Raw genomic sequence first — 21,850 nt, 5'->3', positions numbered from 1 at the left:
GATTGATGATAAGGTTTCTTTTTCCTTTTCCATGTTTTCTGATTAATCAGCAACAAACATTGCTATTTTTGATGGTAGTGAAATATGAATAACATAAACTTTACCCTATCTTCACCATTTTTTTTTTTTTTTTTGAGACAGAGTCTCACCTCACTCTGTCACCAGGCTGGAGTGCAGTGGCACGGTCTCGGCTCACTGCAACCTCCGCCTCCTGGGTTCAAGTGATCCTCCTGCTTCAACCTCCCGAATAGCTGGGATTACAGGCGCCTGCCACTATGCCCAGCTAATTTTTTGTATTTTTAGTAGAGATGGCGTTTCACCATGTTGGCCAGGCTGGTCTTGAACTCCTGACCTCGTGATTCGCCCGCCTCGGCCTCCCAAAGTGCCGGGATTACAGGCTGGAGCCACCGCGTCCTCCCCCATCTTCACCATTTTAAGTGCACAGCTTGGTGGCATTAAGTACATTTCACCGTATTCTGCAGCCACCACCACTATCCATCTAGAGCTTTTTATCTTTCCAAGCTGAAACTCTATCCGCTAAACACCAACTCCCCAGCCCCACCAGGCAGCCTCTGTCACCACTGTTCTCCTTTCTGTCTCTGAGTTTGACCGCTTTAGGTAATTCATATGAGTGGAATCATGCGGCGTTTGTTCTTTTGTGACAGGTTTATTTCACTTAGCATAAGATCTAAGGTTCAACCATGTTGTAACTTGTCAGAAGTTCCTTTCTTTTAAGGGTAACATTCCATTGACCACATAAATACCATTATTTTTATTCAAAGAAAGAAGTCCGCAAGCACCAACTTGGAACAAGCTGTGCATCTGGAGTTTTTCCGTGGGTTCGACATCGGTGGTCCCTGCTGACGCATGAACAGTTCTTCCTGAGCCTGTCTGGGGCTCTCCTCCCCACCTTCCTCCACCGCGAGTCATCTTGGTCTCTCCTGGGCAGAGGTGAGGGAGGAAGGCGAGTCCCTGTGGGTGCTGCGTGGGGTCGGGGCTGTTGCCATGTGGGCTCTGTGGCCTCCCAGGGTGCTCGGTCCAACCTGTCTTCTCGTTGACCCACGTGGGGCCCGGGCATGACTGGACGCGCCCCCAGGCTTCTCCTGGCACTATCTGGGTTCAGGCCGCAGAAAGGGCAGACTGTGGGACTCTGGGCTGGCGCCGCAGAACACGAGCAGCCCCTGTGGGACCAAGGCACGTCCTCAGGCAGCCTGGCCCCTCGGAACCACATTAGCCCTGAGGTGCCTGAGTGGACACCGAGGGGAGGCCCCCCACACTGGCTCTGCAGGCATTGCTGGGGCTGGACCCTGCACCCACCCATCCAGGGCTGCCCTGCACTTCTCCTTTCTGAGGTGTGTGGAACAGGAAGCTGTAATGTGGAGGGAAGTGGACGAGAGTTTCTGCTACATGTAGATTTCTAGTGAGGAACATGCAGCAGATCACTGCTGCAGTCAGGGGCGTTCCCTTCCGTGTCGGGGAGGTCCAGGTGGCTGGCAGGGTGGCCCGTGCCTCTGTTCTCCCTGATTTCCAATCAGTTCCTGAGAAAATGGGTGGCGTCTCCAGCCGCCATTGTGGATTGGCCTGCGATTGTTTCCATGTATCTGTGGAACTGGCCCAACACCCACTGTGGATGCCTGAGCCCGGAGACAGTACTGGACCCTGCATAGTCTCGGTTTTCCATACTTGCATACCAGTGATAAACTTTAATTTGTAAATTAGGCATGGTAAGAGATTACAACAGTAATAATAGAACAGTTGTCTAACAATATACTGTCATAAAAGTCGTGTAAATGGGGTCTTTCTCTCTCAGAATACCTTGTGGTACCGTGCTCACCCTTTGGTGCCTGCCATGAGATGGCAGAGAGGTGAGCGGAGCAGGCATTGTGATGCAGCCTTAAGCTGCCGCTGACCTTGACCAGCAGCCTGGCGACCCAGCCGGCTACTGCGTTCTCCCCGGCGGGTCGCACATACAGCGTGGACATGCTGGACAAGGGGATGGTTCATGGCCCAGGCTGGGGGAGCAGGACGGCCTGAGATTTTATCACTCTACTCAGAACAGCGCAGTTTAAAACTTATGGATTGTTTGTGAATGGAGTTTTCCGTTCAATGTTTGTGGAGTGCAGTTGACCTCGGGTAATTGAAATCACAGAAAGTGAAACAGATTCAGGGTTGGCTACGGCATTTCTCCTTCCAGCTCTGTCAGCTTTTGCCTGGTGTAATGGGAAGGAAGCCTTTTGGCCGGTGCATTCACATTTAGGATTGTTCTGGCTCCTTGGGGAGCTGACCCCTTCCTTCTCCCTCTCTGATGAGTTCCTCGCTCTGAGTGTGGCTGTCTCTGGTGCTGACATAGCCGCCCAGCTTCCTTTTGGCCAGCGCTTGCCTGGTTCACCTTTTTCCCCTTTTGCTTTCAACTTACCTACCTATATCAGTATATTTGAAGTAAGTTTCTTGTAGATGCAATATAGTTGGGTTAGGATTTTATTTATCTCTTCTGACAACCTCTTCTAATTGGTGTTTTTAGATTATTATGATAATATAATTATCAATGTGTTTTGATTCAGGTCTACCATTTTATTATCTGACTTCTGTTAGATCACTATCTTTTTTTTTTTTTTTTTTTTGAGACGGAGTCTCGCTCTCTGGTCGCCCGGGCTGGAGTGCAGTGCCGATCTCGAAGCTCACGCAAGCTCCGCCTCCCGGGTTTACGCATTCTCCTGCCTCAGGCCTCCCAAGCTAGCTGGGACTACAGCGCCAGTCCACCGGTCGCCCGCTAGCTTTTTTTGTATTTTGGGTTAGTAGAGCACGGGGTTTCACCGTGCTAACGTAGTTAGCCAGGGGGATGCGTCTCGATTCTCCTCGACCTCGTGATCCGCTCCTTCATCGGCCATCCCCAAAGTGCTGGGATTACAGGCTTGAGCCACCCAGCGCCCGGAGCATGCTTAGAGTCACTATCTATCTTTATCATTGCTTTATTTCCTTTTAGGTTTTTAAAAACATTTTGTAGTCTGTTTTAATTTATTCTAAACTATCTATATGTTATCTATTTTGTTTTGGATAGCTTTTTTTAAAGAGTATTTTAATTTTTTTTTTTAAAGAGACAGGATTTCACTGTGTTGCCCAGGCAGGCTTTGAAATCCTGGGCTCAAGCGATCCTCTCTCCTCAGCCTTCCAGTAGCTGGGATTGCAGCGCCTGGCTGTACAGCTCTCTTCAGTAGTTGCTCTAAGGATTTTGAAGTCCGTGCTTATTAACATTTCACATTCTGCTTAGGATCTAAAAAGTCTGCTTTTCACTACTTCCAGTGGGACATAGAAACCTTACCCCATCCAGGTTTACCCTCTTCCTTTTATGTTACGTTGTCTTGTTTATAGGATTTATACAATTATATACCTAGAAATAGTTTATAATTTACATGTTACGTATTTGTGTAATTTACACTAATGTACACTGGAGGGCCCATTAGACAGTACTTTGATTTTCGCTTTTGACCGCCAAGCACTTTGGAAGAGCTGTGGGGTCGTTGTGTGTCCTGAGCCCTCGCTGCTTTCCCTGCCTACTGCCTCTGCTTCGTGGTTCCACCTCCTTCCTATCAGCCTGAACCGCTGGCCTGGCTGGCGTGTTCTCTATTTTCCTCCTCTGCCCACGTCCTGGCTTCGCCTTCCTTTTGGAAGACGCATTCCCGCCTTGAGGGAGGATCCCGAGTTGGCACCTCCCCGCTTTAGGCTTAGGCACGTTGTGTTGTGCGTGCCCTGCAGCCTGCCTGGTGCCCCGGGAGAAATCCGCGGCCCTCCCACTGTTGCTCTGCACTCTGCCAGGTGTCATGTTTCTCCTGCTGTTTTCCTTTAAAAAAGATCCGTTTTCCTTTATCTTTAGTTTTCAGCAGTTTGACTGTGATGTGTCAGGGTGTGGATTTCTTGAGTTTGTCTTGTTTGAGATCCATAGAGCTTCTTGAATCTGTAGGCGAAAGACTTTCTCCAAATTCAGGGTGTTTTCTGTCATTTTTTTCAGCTGTTTTTCATCACTGCTTGCTTTCCCCTTTTCCTTTGCCACTCTCATGACACAGATGTTAGACCTTTTCTCTTGTCCCGAAGGTCCCCCAAATTTTTTCAGTCTTTTTTCTCTCTGGTATTCAGATGAGAAAACTTACATTGCTCCATCTTCAAGTTCACCGAATCTTTCCCGATTTTTTTTTTTTAAACATTTCAGTAGTGTGTCTTTTAGTTTTGAAATTTCCGTTTGGTTCTTCTTTATATCTTGCTTGTGTTTGCCTGTTGCTGATTTCCATTTTTTCATTCAGTTTGGGAGTGTTAGATTGTTAGAGCCTTTCATGGCACAGTAGTTGCTTTAAAGTCGGGCGGGTAATTGCAACACCTGTGTTATTTTGGGATCTGTTGAGTGTCTTTTCCTGTAGGAGCACAGACATTCCTCGTTCTTTGTGTGCTGAGTAATATGGACTGTAAGTGGATGGCTGGATGTTATGATGTGAGATCTGGCTCTTGTTAAAAGCCTAGGAGGATGTTGCTATTTTGATTTGAGTAAGCAAACACCCTGAGGAAACGCGGGCTGTGGGTCTGACTTGCCTTCAGTGGATGGCAGCTCCGTGTCTATTCTGGCTTCACAGCCCCCTGCACGGCCACTTGGACCTGTCCCCCGTGTGCCGCTGGTGGCCGTCTGGCTGTGGTCTGGGGGTTTGGGGTGTGAAGAGGATCAGATCCACACCCCTGCAGCTTGAGGATGGGCTTGAAGCTTGTGAGCAGTTTTGTTGGCTGGCTCTTCTGAGCTGCTTCCTCTCCACACCGCCACAGGGGCTTCCTGGTCCCTGCTTCCCTTCTCCACCCTCAGCCAGTGCACCGGGACCAGCTGCCTGTCCTGCTGTGCGCCTCCACGCCCGCCCCAGTGCTGGAGGAGGGATTTGGGGCTCCTTCTGTTCAGTGCCTCCTCCAAGCCACCTGCAGCTTTCCTTCATAGAATGCCGCTCAGCTGCTCCTGGTCCTATCCCGGGGCAGAGCTGCTCCTGAGTACCCTTGAGACTGAAGCAGAATCAGCAGAAGGCAGATTGCCCCCCCTCCCTGAACCTGGCACTGAAGGTGTGTTTAGACGATGTCTGCCTTCATTTCCGTACCTCTGCTCCAGCTGTGCTGTGGCACTTTCTGTCCCCGGCGGCAGCCCCGTACTCCTTGTAATCTCAGCCTGTCTGTGCAGCTAGACAGCTGGTGTTGGGTGGCTGGGAGCTCGTCTTTTCCATGTCAGGCTCTAGTGTGTTTAGAGGCACCACCTGGGAGGTGGCTGCATTCAGGGAGGGTCTGCTGGGCGGATGTGGTGTTGGAGAGGCACTGCCGCTCCGCTCCAGCACTGGGAGGGGGTTGTCAGACCCTCCAGAGAGTCCTCAGCACCAGCAACTCAGGACGGCGGCCCCCGTGGTGGGGAGGGTGGCGGGAACTATGTCCCCCACACTGTGACCCTCCTGGAGGCCAGGAGAGACTGTTCTCAGCGAGTGCGAAAGGAGAAGCTGCACAGGGCCTCCCAGCCCGCTGGCCCGCGTGCCCTGAGAAAGACATGCGACTCCCAAGGACTGATCGTGCCCGCGGCAGCCATCCCCAGTGCCCTTAGGAGAGCGGGAAGGGGTTAGAGGCCTGGGTACCCCACCTCGAAGCTTGTCGGCTGCTCCCCCTCCTCCTCACAGGCCTGGGTACCCCACCTCGAAGTTTGTCGGCTGCCCCCCCCACAGGCCTGTGTACCCCACCTCGAAGCTTGTCGGCTGCCCCTCCTCTCCTCACAGGCCTGGATATCCCACCTCGAAGCTTGTCGGCTGCTCCCCCCCACCCTCCTCACAGAACAGGGTCCTTGTGTGTTGTTCCAGCCCAGGATGGCAGCGCAGGTGACTCTGGAGGACGCGCTGTCCAACGTGGACCTCCTGGAGGAGCTGCCCCTGCCCGACCAGCAGCCCTGCATCGAGCCCCCGCCATCCTCGCTGCTCTACCAGGTGGGTGCCCAGCAGCTGCGGGGCGTACAACCTGTGCTCCGACCCCACATGACGGTTTTTCTCTTCCTTTCTTTCAGCCAAATTTCAACACTAACTTTGAAGACAGAAATGCATTTGTTACTGGCATCGCAAGATACATCGAGCAAGCCACCGTCCACTCTAGCATGGTAATGTTCCTGTGCGTCTTCGTCTCTCTCTGCAGGGAAGGGCGCGTGTGAAGGGCAGATATATACTTTTTGGTATTATCCCAATAGACTATGCAGTAAGGAAAAAGAGTAGAAAATGAATGAAATGCCTTATATTTTAGGATAGTCTTTGTTTTCTTAGTATAAAACAATACATGCTCTTTCTGAAAATTCAGTGTCTCTGGCCCAGAGAAAACCTTTGTCAGCGTTTCGAGGGCACCCCTGCCCTGTTATGCTCTTTCCCTCGCCAGATCGGCACCCACGTACACCAGGTATGCGCGCATATGAGGTTCAGATTTATAAATGAACTGCATTGTTATTATAGTTCTGCTTTTTTTTTTTTTGAGACAGTCTTGCGCTGGAGTGCAGTGGCGTGATCTTGGTTCACTGAAACCTCTGCCTCCCAGGTTCAAGCAGTTCTTGTGCCTCAGCCTCCCGAGTAGCTGGAACTACTGGTGCCCACCACCACGCCCAGCTAATTTTGTATTTTAGTATACAAAATGTTGGCCGGGCTGGTCTCGAACTCCTGACCTCAGATGATCTGCCCACCTCAGCCTCCCAAAGTGCTGGGATCATAGGCATGAGCCATCACACCCAGCTAGTTCTGCATTTTAATGATCTCATGAACATTTTTTCTTTTTTTTTTTTTTTTTTTGAGATAGGGTCTGACTCAGGTTGCCCAGGCTAGAGTGCAGTGGCGTGATTAGGGCTCACTGCAGCCTCAACCTCCCGGGCTCACGCAGTCTTTCCACCTCAGCCTCCTGAGTAGCTGGGACTACAGTCACACACCACCACTCCCAGCTACTTTTTTGTATTTTTTGTAAAAGCAGGTCTCACTATGTTGCCTAGGCTGGTCTCGAATTCCTGGACTCAAGGAATCTGCCCACCCAGCCTCCCAAAGTACTGGGGTTACAGGCCTGAGCCACTGCGCCTGGACAAGAATATTTTCATGCCATGAAAATGTGCTAGAGAAAGCAATCCTTAATGGCTATATACACCATTTCGTAAATGTCCACAATTCAACTATTTTTGCACATTTATTTCATTTCTTCTTTTATGTCATATAATAAAAAAAAAAAAAGTGCTGTAGGCTGGGCGCAGTGGCTCACACCTGTAATCCCAGCATTTTGGGAGGCCATGGTGGGCAGATCACCCAAGGTCAGGAGTTCAAGACCAGTCTGGCCAGCGTGGTGAAACCCTGTCTCTACTGAAAACAAAAAATACAAAAACTAACTGGGCATGGTGGTGCATGCCTGTAATCCCAGCTACTCAGGAGGCTGAGGCAAGAGAATTGCTTGAACCCAGGAGGTGGAGGTTGCAGTGAGCTGAAATCGCATCACTGCACTCCAGTCTGCGTGACAGAGCAAGACTCGTCTCAAAAAAAAAAAAAGCTGTGATGAACATCTTTCTAAATATAGGCTAGATTTAAGAGCATCTATTTGATTTTTACCAAAGGAAATGATGTTAAAGAGTAGAAAGCAAAAGCAGTTTTATAGCAGCGATGACAGTCCTCTTCCCATGGACTCTCTACCTAGATTTTAAGTGCTAAAAATCTAACTATTCCTCCTGCACACCTGGGGCAGCCCTGCCTCTAGTCCTCTCTGGGACTGGGAGGCCCTGTGAGCCGGTGAGGAGGGAGGCCATGGGGATCCTGTGTGTGGTCACACTGGGCAGGGCGTCTGCCCTGAGCCCTTCCTCTATGCTCCCCACTGCAGGTCTCATGGCCAGCGATTGTTTCGGGCTGGGTGGAGCCAAGGTGTAATGCCTGTGGCACACCTCAGAGATGCCTGCATGTCACGGACACCCCTCTCGCCTGCAGAAGCCCTGGGGTGTTTTGGGTGGTCATTGTGGCCCCCAGCGCGGCACCTCAGCGTTACTAGCTTCTCGGCAGCTCTCTCTTGGCACACAGGCCACAGTGCTTAGGATAGTTCATGGTGCTTTGTCTAGATTTTAGCAACTGGCATCTGCTTTTCATGCTAGTTCCCCCTCCTGCCTCTGATTTGCCCTGTGTTCCATTGCAGAACGAGATGCTGGAGGAGGGCCAAGAATATGCTGTCATGCTGTACACCTGGAGGAGCTGCTCCCGGGCCATCCCACAGGTGCCCCGCTCGCCTGTCTCTTCCCTCCCCACACCCTGCCAGGCCCCACCCCGCCCCGCCCCTGCAATGCCTGGCCCACTCTCCTCCCAGGTCTCACCCCACAGCAGGGTGGGATTACCAGCTCTAGGGGCCCAGCGGCTGCTTCTGGCTGGATCGAAGCCTCTTAGGTCATCCTTGTTTCTTTATTCCAGGTGAAATGTAACGAGCAGCCTAACAGAGTGGAAATTTACGAGAAAACCGTGGAGGTTCTGGAGCCTGAGGTCACAAAACTGATGAATTTTATGTACTTCCAGGTAAAATGGCAAAATCCCTATCTTGGGGGTGTAACACTGAGGGGTGGGTTGCTGACACCTTCCTACCCATCGCCGTCACTGTGAACACCCTGAACAGAGTGCCTGCAAATTAAAGCAACCAGTTTCTGAGACAAAACGGACCAAGCCTTTGACAGTCTAAAGTTTCTCACGCCCTTTCGGAATCAATGCTCCTTTTGTGGTTCTCAGAATTCTCTCAGAGTGATTTCGTGTTTCCTTCATGGAGCCTGCTTTTTGTCAGTTTCCAGTACACTGCTTTGACTTTCTGCCAGTTTGTACTTTCTTTTTTGAGACAGAGTCTTGCTCTGTCGCCCAGGCTGGAGTACAATGGTGCAATCTTGGCTGACTGCAACCACCACCTCCCAGGTTCAAGTGATTCTCCTGCCTCAGCCTCCCAAGTAGCTGGGATTACAGGCGCCCGCCACCATGCCTGGCTAATTTTGTATTTTAGTGGAGACAGGGTTTCACCATGTTGGCCAGGCTGGTCTTGAACTCCTGACCTCAGGTGATCCGCCCATCTTGGCCTCCCAAAGTGCTGGGATTACAGGCATGAGCCACCGCACCTGGTCAGTTTGTGCTTTTGATTCATCTGGTCTTTCAGGTATTCTTGCTGTTAGCCTCAGCCTGACTGTCCATTCCTGATGGTCCTCGCCGTGGCCTTGATTAGGCAAGAAGCAGCCACATGAAAGGGGCCTGCTGCTTTTTAAAGAAGTATTTTGGAAACATCCAGATTTTTTATGATGATGTCCATTACCAGAGGGAGGAGATGGAACTAACTAGGAGATTAATTTTCATTTTACCTTGAAAGTTACCAAGAGGAAAAAAATCTCTCCCACTTTTCACTTCTGAAAGTTAGAACGTCTGAATTTTACAGACGTTTTCTTGGAGCATTTTGCTCAGTAATTTTGCTGGAATAATCAGCAAGATGTTGTTCCTTTAGTGATGTAGTTGGTAAAGTGCAAAACAAGTAATGATGTTGCCGAGCAGGCCGTGGGAGCTGCTTTCAGGAGGGGCTCTGGCTGCCCACATTGTAAACACCTGGGCCCGAAGCCTCACGGGGCAGATCTTTTCTCATCAAGGAGCAGTGACTGCAGGTGCTTGAAGCAGGGACATGGGCTTGGCTTCTCACTGACCTGCAGCTTTCTGCCCTCCTGCTTCTTCTGCACAGAGAAACGCCATTGAGCGTTTCTGCGGGGAGGTGAGGCGCCTGTGCCACGCCGAGAGGAGGAAGGACTTTGTGTCAGAAGCCTACCTGATCACACTGGGCAAGTTCATCAACATGTTCGCTGTGCTGGACGAGCTGAAGAACATGAAGTGCAGTGTGAAGAACGACCACTCCGCATACAAGAGGTGAGCACCGGCCCCGTGCGCCACGGGCCTTCCCGAGAGCGCGCAGCTCAGTGGCCTGCGTTGTGCGTAGCAGGTGTGTGTCTGTGTGTGCTGAAGTCGTCACTGCTGGTAGGCAGCGGCTACTTCTCAGTGTCAGGGCTGTGGGAGCACCTGCTCTGAGGGATAAAGTGAGGGGAGCCAGCAGGTAAGTGCATATCGTGGCTTTGCAAAGCTAGAGCAGACTCTTAGTGCCCTGGCTGTCCTCAGATGTCACGGAGGACCTTCGCGCCCCTGGGAAGACAGACGTGCACAAGATGTAGGCCTAGCTCACAGAGCACAGGCATCTGGCTCAGGGAGCATCTTGGCAAGGGGCAGGTGGCCTCTGCAGCCCACCTTGGGCATTGGGGCTGCAGTCCTCAGTGCCAGTCTCTCGCCGGTGGGGGTCCCCGGCACCGGAGCACCATCCAGCAACGTGCAGATGTAGCCCATGCACAGTCACAGGGTGTCTTGGGGTCACACTGCGCTTCCAGGTCCTCTCCCTGGCGGTTTTCTTTTTGGATGTAGAGAGCTTCTGGAGAAGCTAGCCTCTGGAGAGACTGGCAGGAGGAGTGGAAGAGGCGGGCATGGCCCGGTGTGTGCTTCCAGAGGATTGTGGGGTGGTGGGTGGCAGACAGGCGTTTGGGGACACACAGTGCTGTCTCCTGATGCTCTGCTTCGTTCGTGCCCGGTGCTTTTGAAGACATGTTTTGCTGGAATGAGACATGCTAATTTCAATTTCCTCTAGTAAGTAAGGCATCTTAGCTCTAAAATTAAATTCGAAGAGACCTTACTTTGCATCTGAATGTGCTCTAGTTATGTTGCATTTTAAATCATACAACTGTTGTTATGTCTTTATAAAAAGAAAAAACCCCACTTGGGACAAAACAAGGCAGCAGTAGGAGTCGAGCTAGGTCAGGCAGAATTTAAGCCTCATTCATGTGAAATAAGGCAGTGTTCCATTTATCACCGAAAATCGTCAGCTCTGCACAGAAGCCTAGATCTTCAGAACTAGAGAAGGGTCTCGGGAGTGGACTGTGAGCCCCTCTTGGGGCGGAAGTCTGAATGGTCCCTGTTTGATGACAGCATCTGTGGGATTCCGGCATCGAGGCTCACCGGTCGCAGTGGCGTCCTGGTCCCAGCCGCACAACCCAGTTGCTGTGTGATTTTAAGCAGCCTTCTCAGCCGCCGCCGTTTTGGCTTTGTCAGGGAATTGGGGAGGTGGCCAGCATCAGTGGTTTTCAACATTTAAAAGTATTTAAAAGTTGTGGGTTGTTTTTTTTTTTTTCCTTTTAGCACCAGCACCTTTATTCTAAAGCCTAGTCTGTAAAACAGTTTGCAGATGGGGCTGCTGTGTGCAAAGCTGGGGGAAGGAGGGTTTCCCCTCCCGCAGCCCCTTCCCCAGTGTCTTCACCACCTCCGGGTTCCCCTGAGCACCAGAGAGTGGGCCTGGGCCAGCTCCGTAGCTCTTCCTGTTGCCTCTCCTCTGACCTCTGTCTGGGACCCCTGCTGGTTCACCCTCCCAGACCATCACCCCCATCCCTCCAAGACCCCCGCCACACACACACACACCTAGCTCTTTTGGCACCTGCTGGTAGCTACTAGTATAACCTCTTCTAAGTGCCAATGCCAAGATAGCTCGTATGGTTATGGTGAGGCTTGAGGAAAATAGAAAACAATATCCTTGACCGTTTCCTTAGTCTCCTCACCTGCCGCCTCAGCAGCTACTCAAATCAATAAAGCAAATGTGGCCAGGTGCGATGGCTCACACCTGTAATCTCAGCACCTTGAGAGGCTGAGGCAGAAGGATCACTTGAGCCCAGGAATTTGAGACTAGCCTGGGTAACATAGCAAGACCCCATCTCTAAAAAAACAAAAGCAAAAAAAACTAGCTGGGTGTGGTGGTGTGAACCTGTGGTCCCAGCTACTGGGGAGGCTGAGGCTGGAGAATCACTTGAGCCCAGGAGATCGAGGCTGCAGTGAGCTGTGATTGTACCACTATACTCCAGCCTGGGTGACAGAGTGAGACCCTTTGTCTATTTAAAAAAAAAAAAGAAACATGTTTTGTTGTTGTTGTTTGCTTGTTTTGAGGCAGAGTCTCACTGGCCCAGGCTGGAGTGCGGTGGCACAATCTCGGCTCGCTGCAACCTCTGCCTCTCCTGGATTCAAGCAGTTCTCCTGCCTCAGCCTCCCGAGTACTTGGGATTACAGGTGTGAGCCACCACACCTGGCTAATTTTTGTATTTTTAGTAGAGATGGGGTTTCACCATGTTGGCCAGGCTGGTGTTGAACTCCTGACCTCAAGTGATCCACCTGCCTCCGCCTCCCAAAATGCTGGGAATACTGGCATAAGCCACCATATCCAGCCCGGAAACATGTTTAAAAAGCTAAGGAATGTTACTGTATCAGTTAATATTAGGTTTAACTGTATGCAATTGTTAGAACCCAGTGAAGTAACAGTGGCTTTGAAAAGATTGCAGTTTATTTCTCGGTCTCCTGAAAAGTCCTGAATTAGGTGGTCTGCAGCTGATTGTAGGCTCTCCGGCGTTCAGGACTCAAGGCTCCTGTTGGCCTGCTGCTCTGCTTCAGGTGTTGCCTCCTGGTTCTAGATGGTTGCTTAAGCTCCAGCTGTCATTTCTGCATTCCAGTCAGCAGGCAGAAAGGAAAGATGGGCACCATGCTCCCTTATGAGTAAACTTTGGAGTGCCTGTCAGTGTCTTGCATTATGTCTCATGACCCCAGTCCTTGGTCACGTGACCACAGCCAGCTGCAGGGTAGGCGAGGCACACGGAATGTGTGAGGCTCCCTGGAACGTGTGTTCCACGGAAATGTGGGGCTCGTTCCTAAGGGGGAAGGGGAGGAAGTGAATGTTGGGGTAGGTCATCAGTCTTTGCCATGGTGACTTTTAAAGCTAAAGCCCCAAGGCTCTGGGTTGCACAGACCTATGCTTGTGTGGGCCGTTTCCACTGAACTTTCTTGGGGGACAGTCCTAGATAATGGGAATCCTCACACCCCACCTTCACCCTGCTCTGCCAGACCTCGCGGGCTCAGCATGGCCTTGCGGTATTGTATGTTGGGCCTCACTGTACGAGTGTAGCTACCAATTGGTGGCAGGCCAGGGCTCTGTCTCAGGACTTTGGGTACCAGTGGTCCCTGAGGTGGCCTGGGGAGGTGTGGTCCAGAGGGTTCCCGGCAGACAACCTCAGCAGTGCTGGCCGTTTTCATGGCAGGGCTTGTGGGAGTCACGGAGATGGCAGTGGCCCTTCTTAGACTCAGGGTCCAGCAGCCCTGTGCCCCCTAGATGAGGTGGGCATCCACCAGTGAAGGGCAGAGACCAGGGTGCAGGGACCCTGCAGGAAGCCCGTCGGCTGTGACCAGAAGGGTGGAGAGCTGTCCCCAGCTGTGCAAGACACGTCTAAGTTGGCAGAAGACTGACCTGGAGTGCAGGGCCGGAGACGCCTGAAAAGGCTGCAGTCATCGCCGGCGTCTGAGATTGACCCACATTTCTGCAGATGACTGTAGAGGAAAGGGATCCCACTCGAACCAGGCTTTTATTTTTTTATTTTTTTACGTGGCACATTGGTGCATTTTGGGATGAATTCTTCTTGTTTTCAAAGGGCTGCTCAGTTTTTACGTAAAATGGCAGATCCACAGTCCATCCAGGAATCGCAGAATCTGTCCATGTTCCTGGCCAATCACAACAAGATCACACAGGTAAGGCTGGTGTTTGCACACTCGGGTGGATGGGCCCAGCCGCTGGCCGGGTGCCAGGCCCGTGCGTGAGTCTCTTGCTCTGTGTTTCAGTCTCTGCAGCAGCAGCTCGAAGTGATTTCTGGCTACGAAGAGCTCCTGGCAGACATCGTGAACCTGTGTGTGGATTACTACGAGAACAGGATGTATTTGACGCCCAGTGAGAAACACATGCTTCTCAAAGTACGTGTGCGGGGACGCCAGCCTGTGGCACTGCCAGGGGACAGCCTTACTCTTGTCGATAGGCTGTGCTTTATCTAGAATCCTTTTGACAGCTGTGTCTTACTTGCACGTTGTCTTGTGTGTGAACAGCGTTCTGCCCTTGCACACAGCCTGCACAACAGGCTCTCAGCACACCCCACGAGTGTCACACACTGACCCTGGGAGAAGGTGCTGGCCAGGATGTCTGGCTCAAGGAGTCCATCAGCATTAAGCTGCTTTTTGTTTTATTTTTGAGGCAGGGTGTTGCTCTTGCCCAGCCTGGAGTGCAGTGGCATGATCACAGCTCACTGTAGCCTCAGCCTCCTGGGCTCAAGTGATCCTCCCACCTTGGCCTCCAAAGTAGCTGGGACTACAGGTGCGCACCACCACACCTGGCTAATCTTTAAATTTTTTGTAGAGGGAGAAAATTGCCATGTTGTACAGGCTATTCTCAAACTCCTGGGCTGAAGTGACCCTCCTGCCTCAGCCTCCCAAAGCTCTGTGAATACAAGCTTGAGCCACTGTGCCCAGCCTTTTTTTTTTTCTTGAGACAGGGTCTTGCTCTGTCACCCAGGCTGGAGTACAGTGGTGCAGACACAGCTCACTGTAGCCTCGACCTCCTGGGCTCAAGTGATCTTTCTGCCTCAGGCTCCTGAGTAACTGGGGCCACAGGCACTTGCACCAATGCCCAGCTAAGTTTTTGAATTTTTGTAGATATGAGATCTCACTTTGCTGCCCAGACTGGCCTTGAACTCCTGGGCTCAAGCAATCTTCTTGGCTTGTCCCCCCGCAAAGTGCTGGGATTATAGGCCTAAGCCACCACGCCCAGCCTTTAAGCTGCTTTGTGACAGAAGTTATCCAAGATTCTACTTGGCAAGCATGTGATTCCTGGGACTCGGATACCTTGTGTCACCATAAATAAAGTAGCCTTTTGTTGGTTCGCCATATTCTTTATTATTCTGTTCAAATGGGGACGGTTTCCATCTGCGTTTCTCACGGGAAAGGTGGTCGGCAGCTCCGCTGCTCCCTTTGCTCTGCTCTCCGCCTCTGCAGGATGGCCTTGGGGGACCCTTTGCTGGGTGTCCCACCAGCTCAGCCCCCGGCCTCCTCCTGAGTAGGAGAGCACTGGGAGGCACTCAGGGCTGAAGGAGCCCTGTCCATGGAGTGCTTTGTGACAGCAGAAACTTTGTGTCTGCACCAGCTGGTGTGGGAGCCGTGGCCACCAGGTCCTGTGGAGCACTGGAGTGTGCAGGTGGCTAGTCCACATTCAGAATTTTTAGTTTGTGACCAGGCACGGTGGCTCATGCCTGTAATCCTAGCACTTTGGGAGTTGAAGTGGGTGGATCACTTGAGGTCAAGAGTTCTACACCAGCCTGACCAACATGGTGAAACCCCATCTCTACTGAAAGTACAAAAACCATTAGCCAGGCGTGGTGGTCATGGGCGCCTGTAATCCCAGCTACTTGGGAGGCTGAGGCAGGAGAATCACTTGAACCTGGGAGGCAGAGGTTGCAGTGAGCTGAGATGGCACCACTGCACTCCGGCCTGGGTGACAGAGTGGGACTCTGTCTCAAAAAAAAAAAAAGGAATTTTTAGTTTGCATACACCGAAACGTAACTGGTTACATGTGACTGCATATTGGACATTACTTTTAATGGCAGAAAAACCGCAATTACTTTTACACCAACTTAGTAGCCCTAGAATAGCCCTACTGCTTGTGTGAGTTTAGGGTAGAGGATTTGTTTTTTCCGCTTTTAGCAACTGACCTGGAAGCCCAGCCCCCCTTTGCAGCAGTTTCACTGAGGATAAAATGATGCATTTCAAGCACCAGACAAGCAGCCGAAAGATAGATCTTTGTGATATATTTCAAATTGTGCCTTTGAAATCGTCAGCTGTAACAGTGTAAGTCCTTACGGGTAATTAAATTTGCAGTTGTGAGCTTTATTGCATCATTCATTTTGTGGCTTTTCAGGTCATGGGATTTGGTCTGTACCTGATGGATGGGAGTGTCAGTAACATCTATAAGTTAGATGCCAAGAAAAGAATAAACTTGTCCAAAATTGACAAGTACTTCAAGGTGAGTTACGTGGTTTTAGATCAGTGTTTTCATTGATTTGTGTGCAGTGTGAATTTTGGGGAAGTGAGCCCCTGTGTGACCGTGATCTATATCAGGAAATGCTGGGGCTGGGTGGAGTCTGGGCCACGCACGTTCTCGTGTCTGCAGAGGCGACCCCGCTTTCTCTTTCCTTCTGCCCGGTGCTGGTTTTGCCTGGGTGGAGCTTTATACAGATGGAATTGTGCTATTTTACTCTTCTGTGTCCGGCTGCTGTCACCAGCTTCTTGTTTGTTAGGTGCATCCTGGAGGAAGCCCATAGCTATAGCTCATAGCGTTCGCTTGTGGTGTAGTTTTCTACCTTATGACTACACCATAACTTGACCCGTTCCGATGTTGGCGGGCTCTTGGATGTTCCCAGGTTTTGGCGAGTCCAAACAGTGCAGCTCTGGTCGACTCTACTCTGTTAGGTGCATACCCAGGAGAGGGACCGGAGGTCACAGGGCATATCTGTTTTCAGTGTTAGTAGTTATCTATGGCCTGATGACTTTCCAGCATAGCTGTCCTGATCTGTGTTCCCATCAGCAGTGAGAGAACGCTCTGGGGGTGCCACATCCTTGTCAGTACTTAGCACTGTCTCTTTTGGGGTTGGGGGACATCCTGAGGATGCGTACATCATTGGGATTGTAATGGCTAGTGTTTCATTGTAGTTTAGTTCATGTTTCCTTAATGGCTTTCCATGTTCTTAGCACATTCCCTTTGTGATGTGCCACTTCAAGTCTTCTGCTCTTTTTTCCCTGTTGATTTATACTTCTTTATGTATTCTGGATACATGTCCCTTGCTGGGCACAAGTGAGTTTTTTTGCTTGTTTTGTTTTGTTTTTGAGACAGGCTCTTGCTCTGTCATCCAGGCTGGAGTGTAGCAGGCCCTGGTGATTCCTCCCACCTCAGCCTCTCAAGTCGCTGGGACTACAGGCACTTGCCATCACACCTGGCTAGTTTTTAAACTTTTAGTGGCAACGAGGTCTCCCTCTGTTGCCCAGGCTGGTCTCGAACTCCTGGCCTCAAGCAGTCCTCCAGTCCTAGCCTCTCAAAGTGCTGAGATTAACGGGCCTGAGCCACTGCACCTGGCCTTACGTTTTAATGTACATGTATTCTCCCCTAAGAGGCTTACCCTTTCACTTTTTCCCAGCTTTATTGAGGTGTAATTGACAAATAAAAATTGTATATGTTTATGGTGTACAGTGTGATGTTTTGATACACATACACATAGTGAAATGATGAATTCAAGCTAATTAACATGTCCATCACCTCACACATCATTTTTTTGTTTTGTGATGAGAACACTTAAGATCTACTCTTTTAGCAGATTTTAAGAATGCAGTGCGTTGTTATTAAGCATAGCTCCCGTGCCATAGGTGAGGTCTTCAGCACTTACCGACGCTGCGGAACTGAAACTTTACCAATATGTTCCCTTCCTCCCCCGCCTCCAGTAGCCTTTTCGTGTTCTCGATGGTGTCATTTGCTGAACAGAAGTTCATAATTTTAGTGTAGTCCCACATACGAGTCTTTTCATTAATGTCCACCTAAATCAGTCTTTGTAGCCATCCAGCTCATGGGATGTTTCTGCTGTGTTAGCTTCTAGAAGCATCCTGTGTCCTTTTTCATGTAGACCTAATCCCCCCGGAACTGACTTCTGCACGTGGTAGGAGGTAGGGATTTCGCGTCCTTGGATCTTTCTCAGTATGGCTCCCCAGTTGGGCCTGCCCGTTTGTTGCAAAGCGCATTGTTCTGCAGTGCTGCTCCTCAGGTCATGTGGCTCTGTCCTGGTTCTCTGTCCTGTCCGCAAGCCTCCGTCCCTGCTCCAGGGCCACACTGCCTTAATTGCTGTAGCTTTCTAAGAGGACTCCTAATCCGGAAGGGTGTGTCTTCCAGTTTTGTCCTTCAAGATAGTCTCAGATATCATCCCTTCACCTTTGGAAATGCATTTTAGAATTTGTTTCCTGATTTACACACACTATCCCCACAAAGCCATTTTTATTCTTATGGAATATTGACTGGGATTGATTATAGATCCGTTTTGAGAGAACGGACATTTAAAACATTTGAAGCCTTCCTAGGCACAAACATGATCTATTTCTCTATTTATTGAGAACTTTTTCTAGAATTTTGGGGTAGTACTTTTTTTTTTTTTGAGACGGAGTCTCACTCTGTTGCCCAGGCTGGAGTGCAGTGGTGCGAACTCGGCTCACTGCAACCTCCACCTCCCGGGTTCACGCCATTCTCCTGCCTCAGCCTCCCGAGTAACTGGGACTACAGGTGCCGCCACCACACCCGGCTCATTTTTTTTTGTATTTTTTAGTAGAGATGGGGTTTCATGTGTTAGCCAGGATGGTCTCGATCTCCTGACCTCATGATCCGCCCGCCTCGGCCTCCCAAAGTGCTGGGATTCCAGGTGTGAGCCACCGCGCCTGGCCTGGGGTAGTACTTTTGTTTAGAGGTCTTGCACATTTTTTGTTAGATTCACTCATGCATATTTTTTTTGGATGCTATTGCAAAGTATTTCTCTTTAAGTTTTTGTATTCTAATTATTGCTAGTATATAGAAATGCAGTTCCCTGGGCACGGTGGCTTATGCCTGTAATCCCAGCACTTTGGGAGGCCAAGGCAGGTGGATCACGAGGTCAAGATATCAAGACCATCCTGGCCAAGATGATGAAACCCTGTCTCTACTAAAAATACAAAAAAAATTAGCTGTGCATGGTGGTGCTCGCCTATAGTCCCAGCTCCTCGGGAGGCTGAGGCAGGATAATTACTTGAATCCTAGAGGTGGAGGTTGCAGTGACCCGAGATTGTGCCACTGCACTGCAGCCTGGCGACAGAGTGAGACTCTGTCTCAAAAAAAATAAAAATAAAAAATGAAAAAAGAAATACAGTTGATATTTTTTTTTTTAATGACTGTGGATCTGGCAACTTGGTAGGTTAATTTTAACATTTGAATAGTTTTTATAGATGTTGGTTTTTAAATTGTATTTTGTTTCTCTCAAAGCAAATGTAGACGTTGCTTAGAGTTTTTTTGTAGTAAATCATTTGCAGAGGTAGCATTCAAACCGAAGTAATTATTAGCATTAGTCAGTTTCCTTGTGCTTATGTATTTGGTGACTAAACATACATAATGACCCTATTTTTTTTTTGTTCTTTGAATACAGCAGCTCCAGGTGGTTCCGCTATTTGGGGACATGCAAATAGAACTGGCAAGATACATCAAGACCAGCGCCCACTATGAGGAAAATAAATCTCGGTAGGAGGAAAGAAAAGCTGCCTGGTTTGAGCTTTCTGCAGTGTCCTCATTGTGCGGTTTTCTTCAAACGTCGTGCTTATTTGTCTAGAGATAACACTGTTAACATTCTCAGCCTGGAACGGAATGTCCAGTATCGTAGCCTTTACCACATGTGGCTAGTTACATTTAAGTTTATTGAAAAATACAATTGAAATTTTAATTTCCTTATGGCAGCCACTTTTGAAATGTTCAATAGTTAGTAGCTACTGTGTTGGACAGCGCAGATACAGAACATTTTCATCATCCTAGGGTTTCCTGTTGGACAGTGCTGGGGGATAGTCTTTATGTTTAAAAAGGTTGTCTTACAAAAGAAAGAGGGTGAGGTGCGGTGGTTCACGCCTATAATCCCAGCACTTTGGGAGGCCGAGGTGGATGGATCTCTTGAACTCAGGAGTTTGAGACCAGCCTGGGCAACAAGTGAGACCTCGTCTTTATGAAAAAATACACAAGTTAGCCGGGCATGGTGGCACAGGCTTGTAGTCCCAGTTACTCGGGAGGCTGAGGTGGGAGGATCACTTGAGTAGTCTGAGAGGTGGAGGTTGCAGTGAACCGAGATTGCACCACTGCAGTCCAGCCTGGGCAACAGAGCAAGACCCTGCCTCAAAGTAAAAAAGAAGAAACTGACGGTGTGTCAGCTGTGACATCTGCAGACAATGTGGCCCTAAATCCTAAACTGTGTGTCATCTTACTCTGTGGAGAACTATAAAGATTCTCAGCACAGTTGCAGATGCTGGCAGACACTCCTCCCCACTGCAGACTCGGCAGAGCCACCAGAGCCTAGAGGGAGGAGGCTTTCACTGACTTGCCAAGCACTGTGCCCATAGCCAACCTGCAGTCACCATTCAGCCATGATTTTGACAAAGTTGCAGCTCAGTCTCAGGGGCAAGAAACCTTTTCAGTAAAGGACAGACAGCAAATACTTTAGGCTTTACAGGCCACAGGTGGTCTCCATCAGATAATTCTGTGTTGTTTTTTTAACAACCCTTTAAAAATGTAAAAGCCATCTGGCTCTGGCGCCAAACCAGGCATCCGGAGCTGCCCCAGTGCCGCGACCTGCCGGCGCCACTGCAGGTAACGCGGGTGCCTTCTCTCCGCGCAGATGGACATGCACATCCTCCGGCAGCAGCCCTCAGTACAACATCTGCGAGCAGATGATCCAGATCCGCGAGGACCACATGCGCTTCATTTCGGAGCTGGCGCGCTACAGCAACAGCGAGGTGGGCCCGCGACCAGAGCCACATGGGCACCCGAGGGTCGCCTGTGTGCGTTTGCACCCAGATCTGAGGTTTAATTGCTTTGAAAAACAGTTTACTACCAGATACAATCATACGTCACATAATGACAGGGACAGGTTCTGACGTGTCGTTAGGCAGTTTCGTCACTGTGGGAACGTCATCGTGTCCTCGTGCTAGTCTGGATGGTACAGCCTGCAGCACACCTGGGCTGCAGGGCACAGCCCGTGGCTCCTGGGCCGCACACCCATGGAGCACGCTGCTATGCTGAAGACTTTGGGTAGTTATAACACAGTGGTACGTATTTGCGTATCTAAATCTGTCTAAACATAGAAAAGGTACAGTGAAAAGATGGTGTTATAATCTTATGGGACCACCATTCTGTATGCTGTCATTGATCAAATGTGGTACATGACTGTACTTCAAAAGCACCCATTATAATTGACAAGGTGGTGAAATTAGTGTTGTCTCTGTTCAGCTGTACAAAAGCATTTTTTTTTTTTTTTTTCAGAAAAACATAGGGATCCCAAGAGAAAGGACAGAGACCAGATAATTAATTGATTAAATGGCATTTCCTAGTCTAGTACTGTGATTCCAGCAGCTCGAAAGATGGTTGGAGAAGGGAGGACACTGGGAAAAGACAGGGTGATTCTGACCCGGGGTCCCTTTAAGTCTAGAAAGAAAGAAGTCCTGAGGCCAGAGGTGAGCAGGAACCTCTGGGTGGCTGTCAGGAGATATCCCAGGGGCACTGGGTTCATGTGTCCAGGAGGTGGGCCTGGAGTTGGGCGCAGAGGACAGGTGCTTTCTCTTTAGTTCCTTCCAGCTTTGCAGCTGGGTTTGCCACATCGGCATTTTGGTCACTCTCATTCTCCTCACCCAGGTTTGCTCCGAGCCAGCGCTGCTGGCATGTCTGTGCTGCAGATTGCCGGCAGGGACTGTGGGGTTTTAGGGCATATACCCAGGCTGCTTTGCAGATCTGGTTAGTCCCTCAAGGGCCTCAGGAGGACCATTAACCTTAGCAGGGACAACTCTGGGGATGTTGGCCCCACCCACTGCAGGATGATGAGCACCCGTGTCCCCCACCCACCATGGCTACCAATCATCATGTAACCAAACTGACTGACAACCCAGTAGTCCAGATATCTTGGGGTACCTGCTGCTTCTAACACAGACCACTGGCAAGTGTTTGGGTATGTTAGACAAGGAGGCTGTTCTGGGTGAGTCAGTGAGTGGTGAGCAAGTAGGAGGCCTAGGACATTACTGTGCACTGCTGTGGCCTTTATGAACACTGTGTGCTTAGGCTGTGCTAAAGTTTTTTTTTGTTTTTTTTTTTT

At 50.0% G+C, this 21,850-nt stretch overlaps 1 protein-coding gene across 5 annotated transcripts in view; it reads left to right on the top strand.

The window, feature by feature from the left end:
* Positions 1-782: 782 nt before the first annotated feature.
* CYFIP1 (cytoplasmic FMR1 interacting protein 1) overlaps positions 783-21,850 on the top strand; it is an 86,535-nt gene continuing 65,467 nt past the window's right edge. For 3 of the 5 annotated variants that reach the window (XM_017859955.1, XM_017859956.1, XM_017859952.1), the window contains exons 1-11: positions 783-951; positions 5,778-5,981; positions 6,059-6,148; positions 8,188-8,265; positions 8,457-8,558; positions 9,745-9,926; positions 13,559-13,655; positions 13,746-13,874; positions 15,865-15,969; positions 19,154-19,245; positions 20,384-20,501. In XM_017859955.1, coding sequence (XP_017715444.1) covers positions 5,865-5,981; positions 6,059-6,148; positions 8,188-8,265; positions 8,457-8,558; positions 9,745-9,926; positions 13,559-13,655; positions 13,746-13,874; positions 15,865-15,969; positions 19,154-19,245; positions 20,384-20,501 — 1,110 coding nt within the window. In that variant the 5' untranslated portion in view covers positions 783-951; positions 5,778-5,864. The remainder of the gene's footprint in view (positions 952-5,777; positions 5,982-6,058; positions 6,149-8,187; positions 8,266-8,456; positions 8,559-9,744; positions 9,927-13,558; positions 13,656-13,745; positions 13,875-15,864; positions 15,970-19,153; positions 19,246-20,383; positions 20,502-21,850) is intronic. The other 2 variants (XM_017859953.1, XM_017859954.1) reach the window with 2 other exon arrangements.

Source organism: Rhinopithecus bieti, unplaced genomic scaffold (assembly GCF_001698545.2).
Source record: "Rhinopithecus bieti isolate Rb0 unplaced genomic scaffold, ASM169854v2 scaffold_53514, whole genome shotgun sequence".
In the NCBI taxonomy this organism is placed as follows: domain Eukaryota; kingdom Metazoa; phylum Chordata; class Mammalia; order Primates; family Cercopithecidae; genus Rhinopithecus; species Rhinopithecus bieti.
This window is presented reverse-complemented; position numbering and strand designations above follow the sequence as displayed.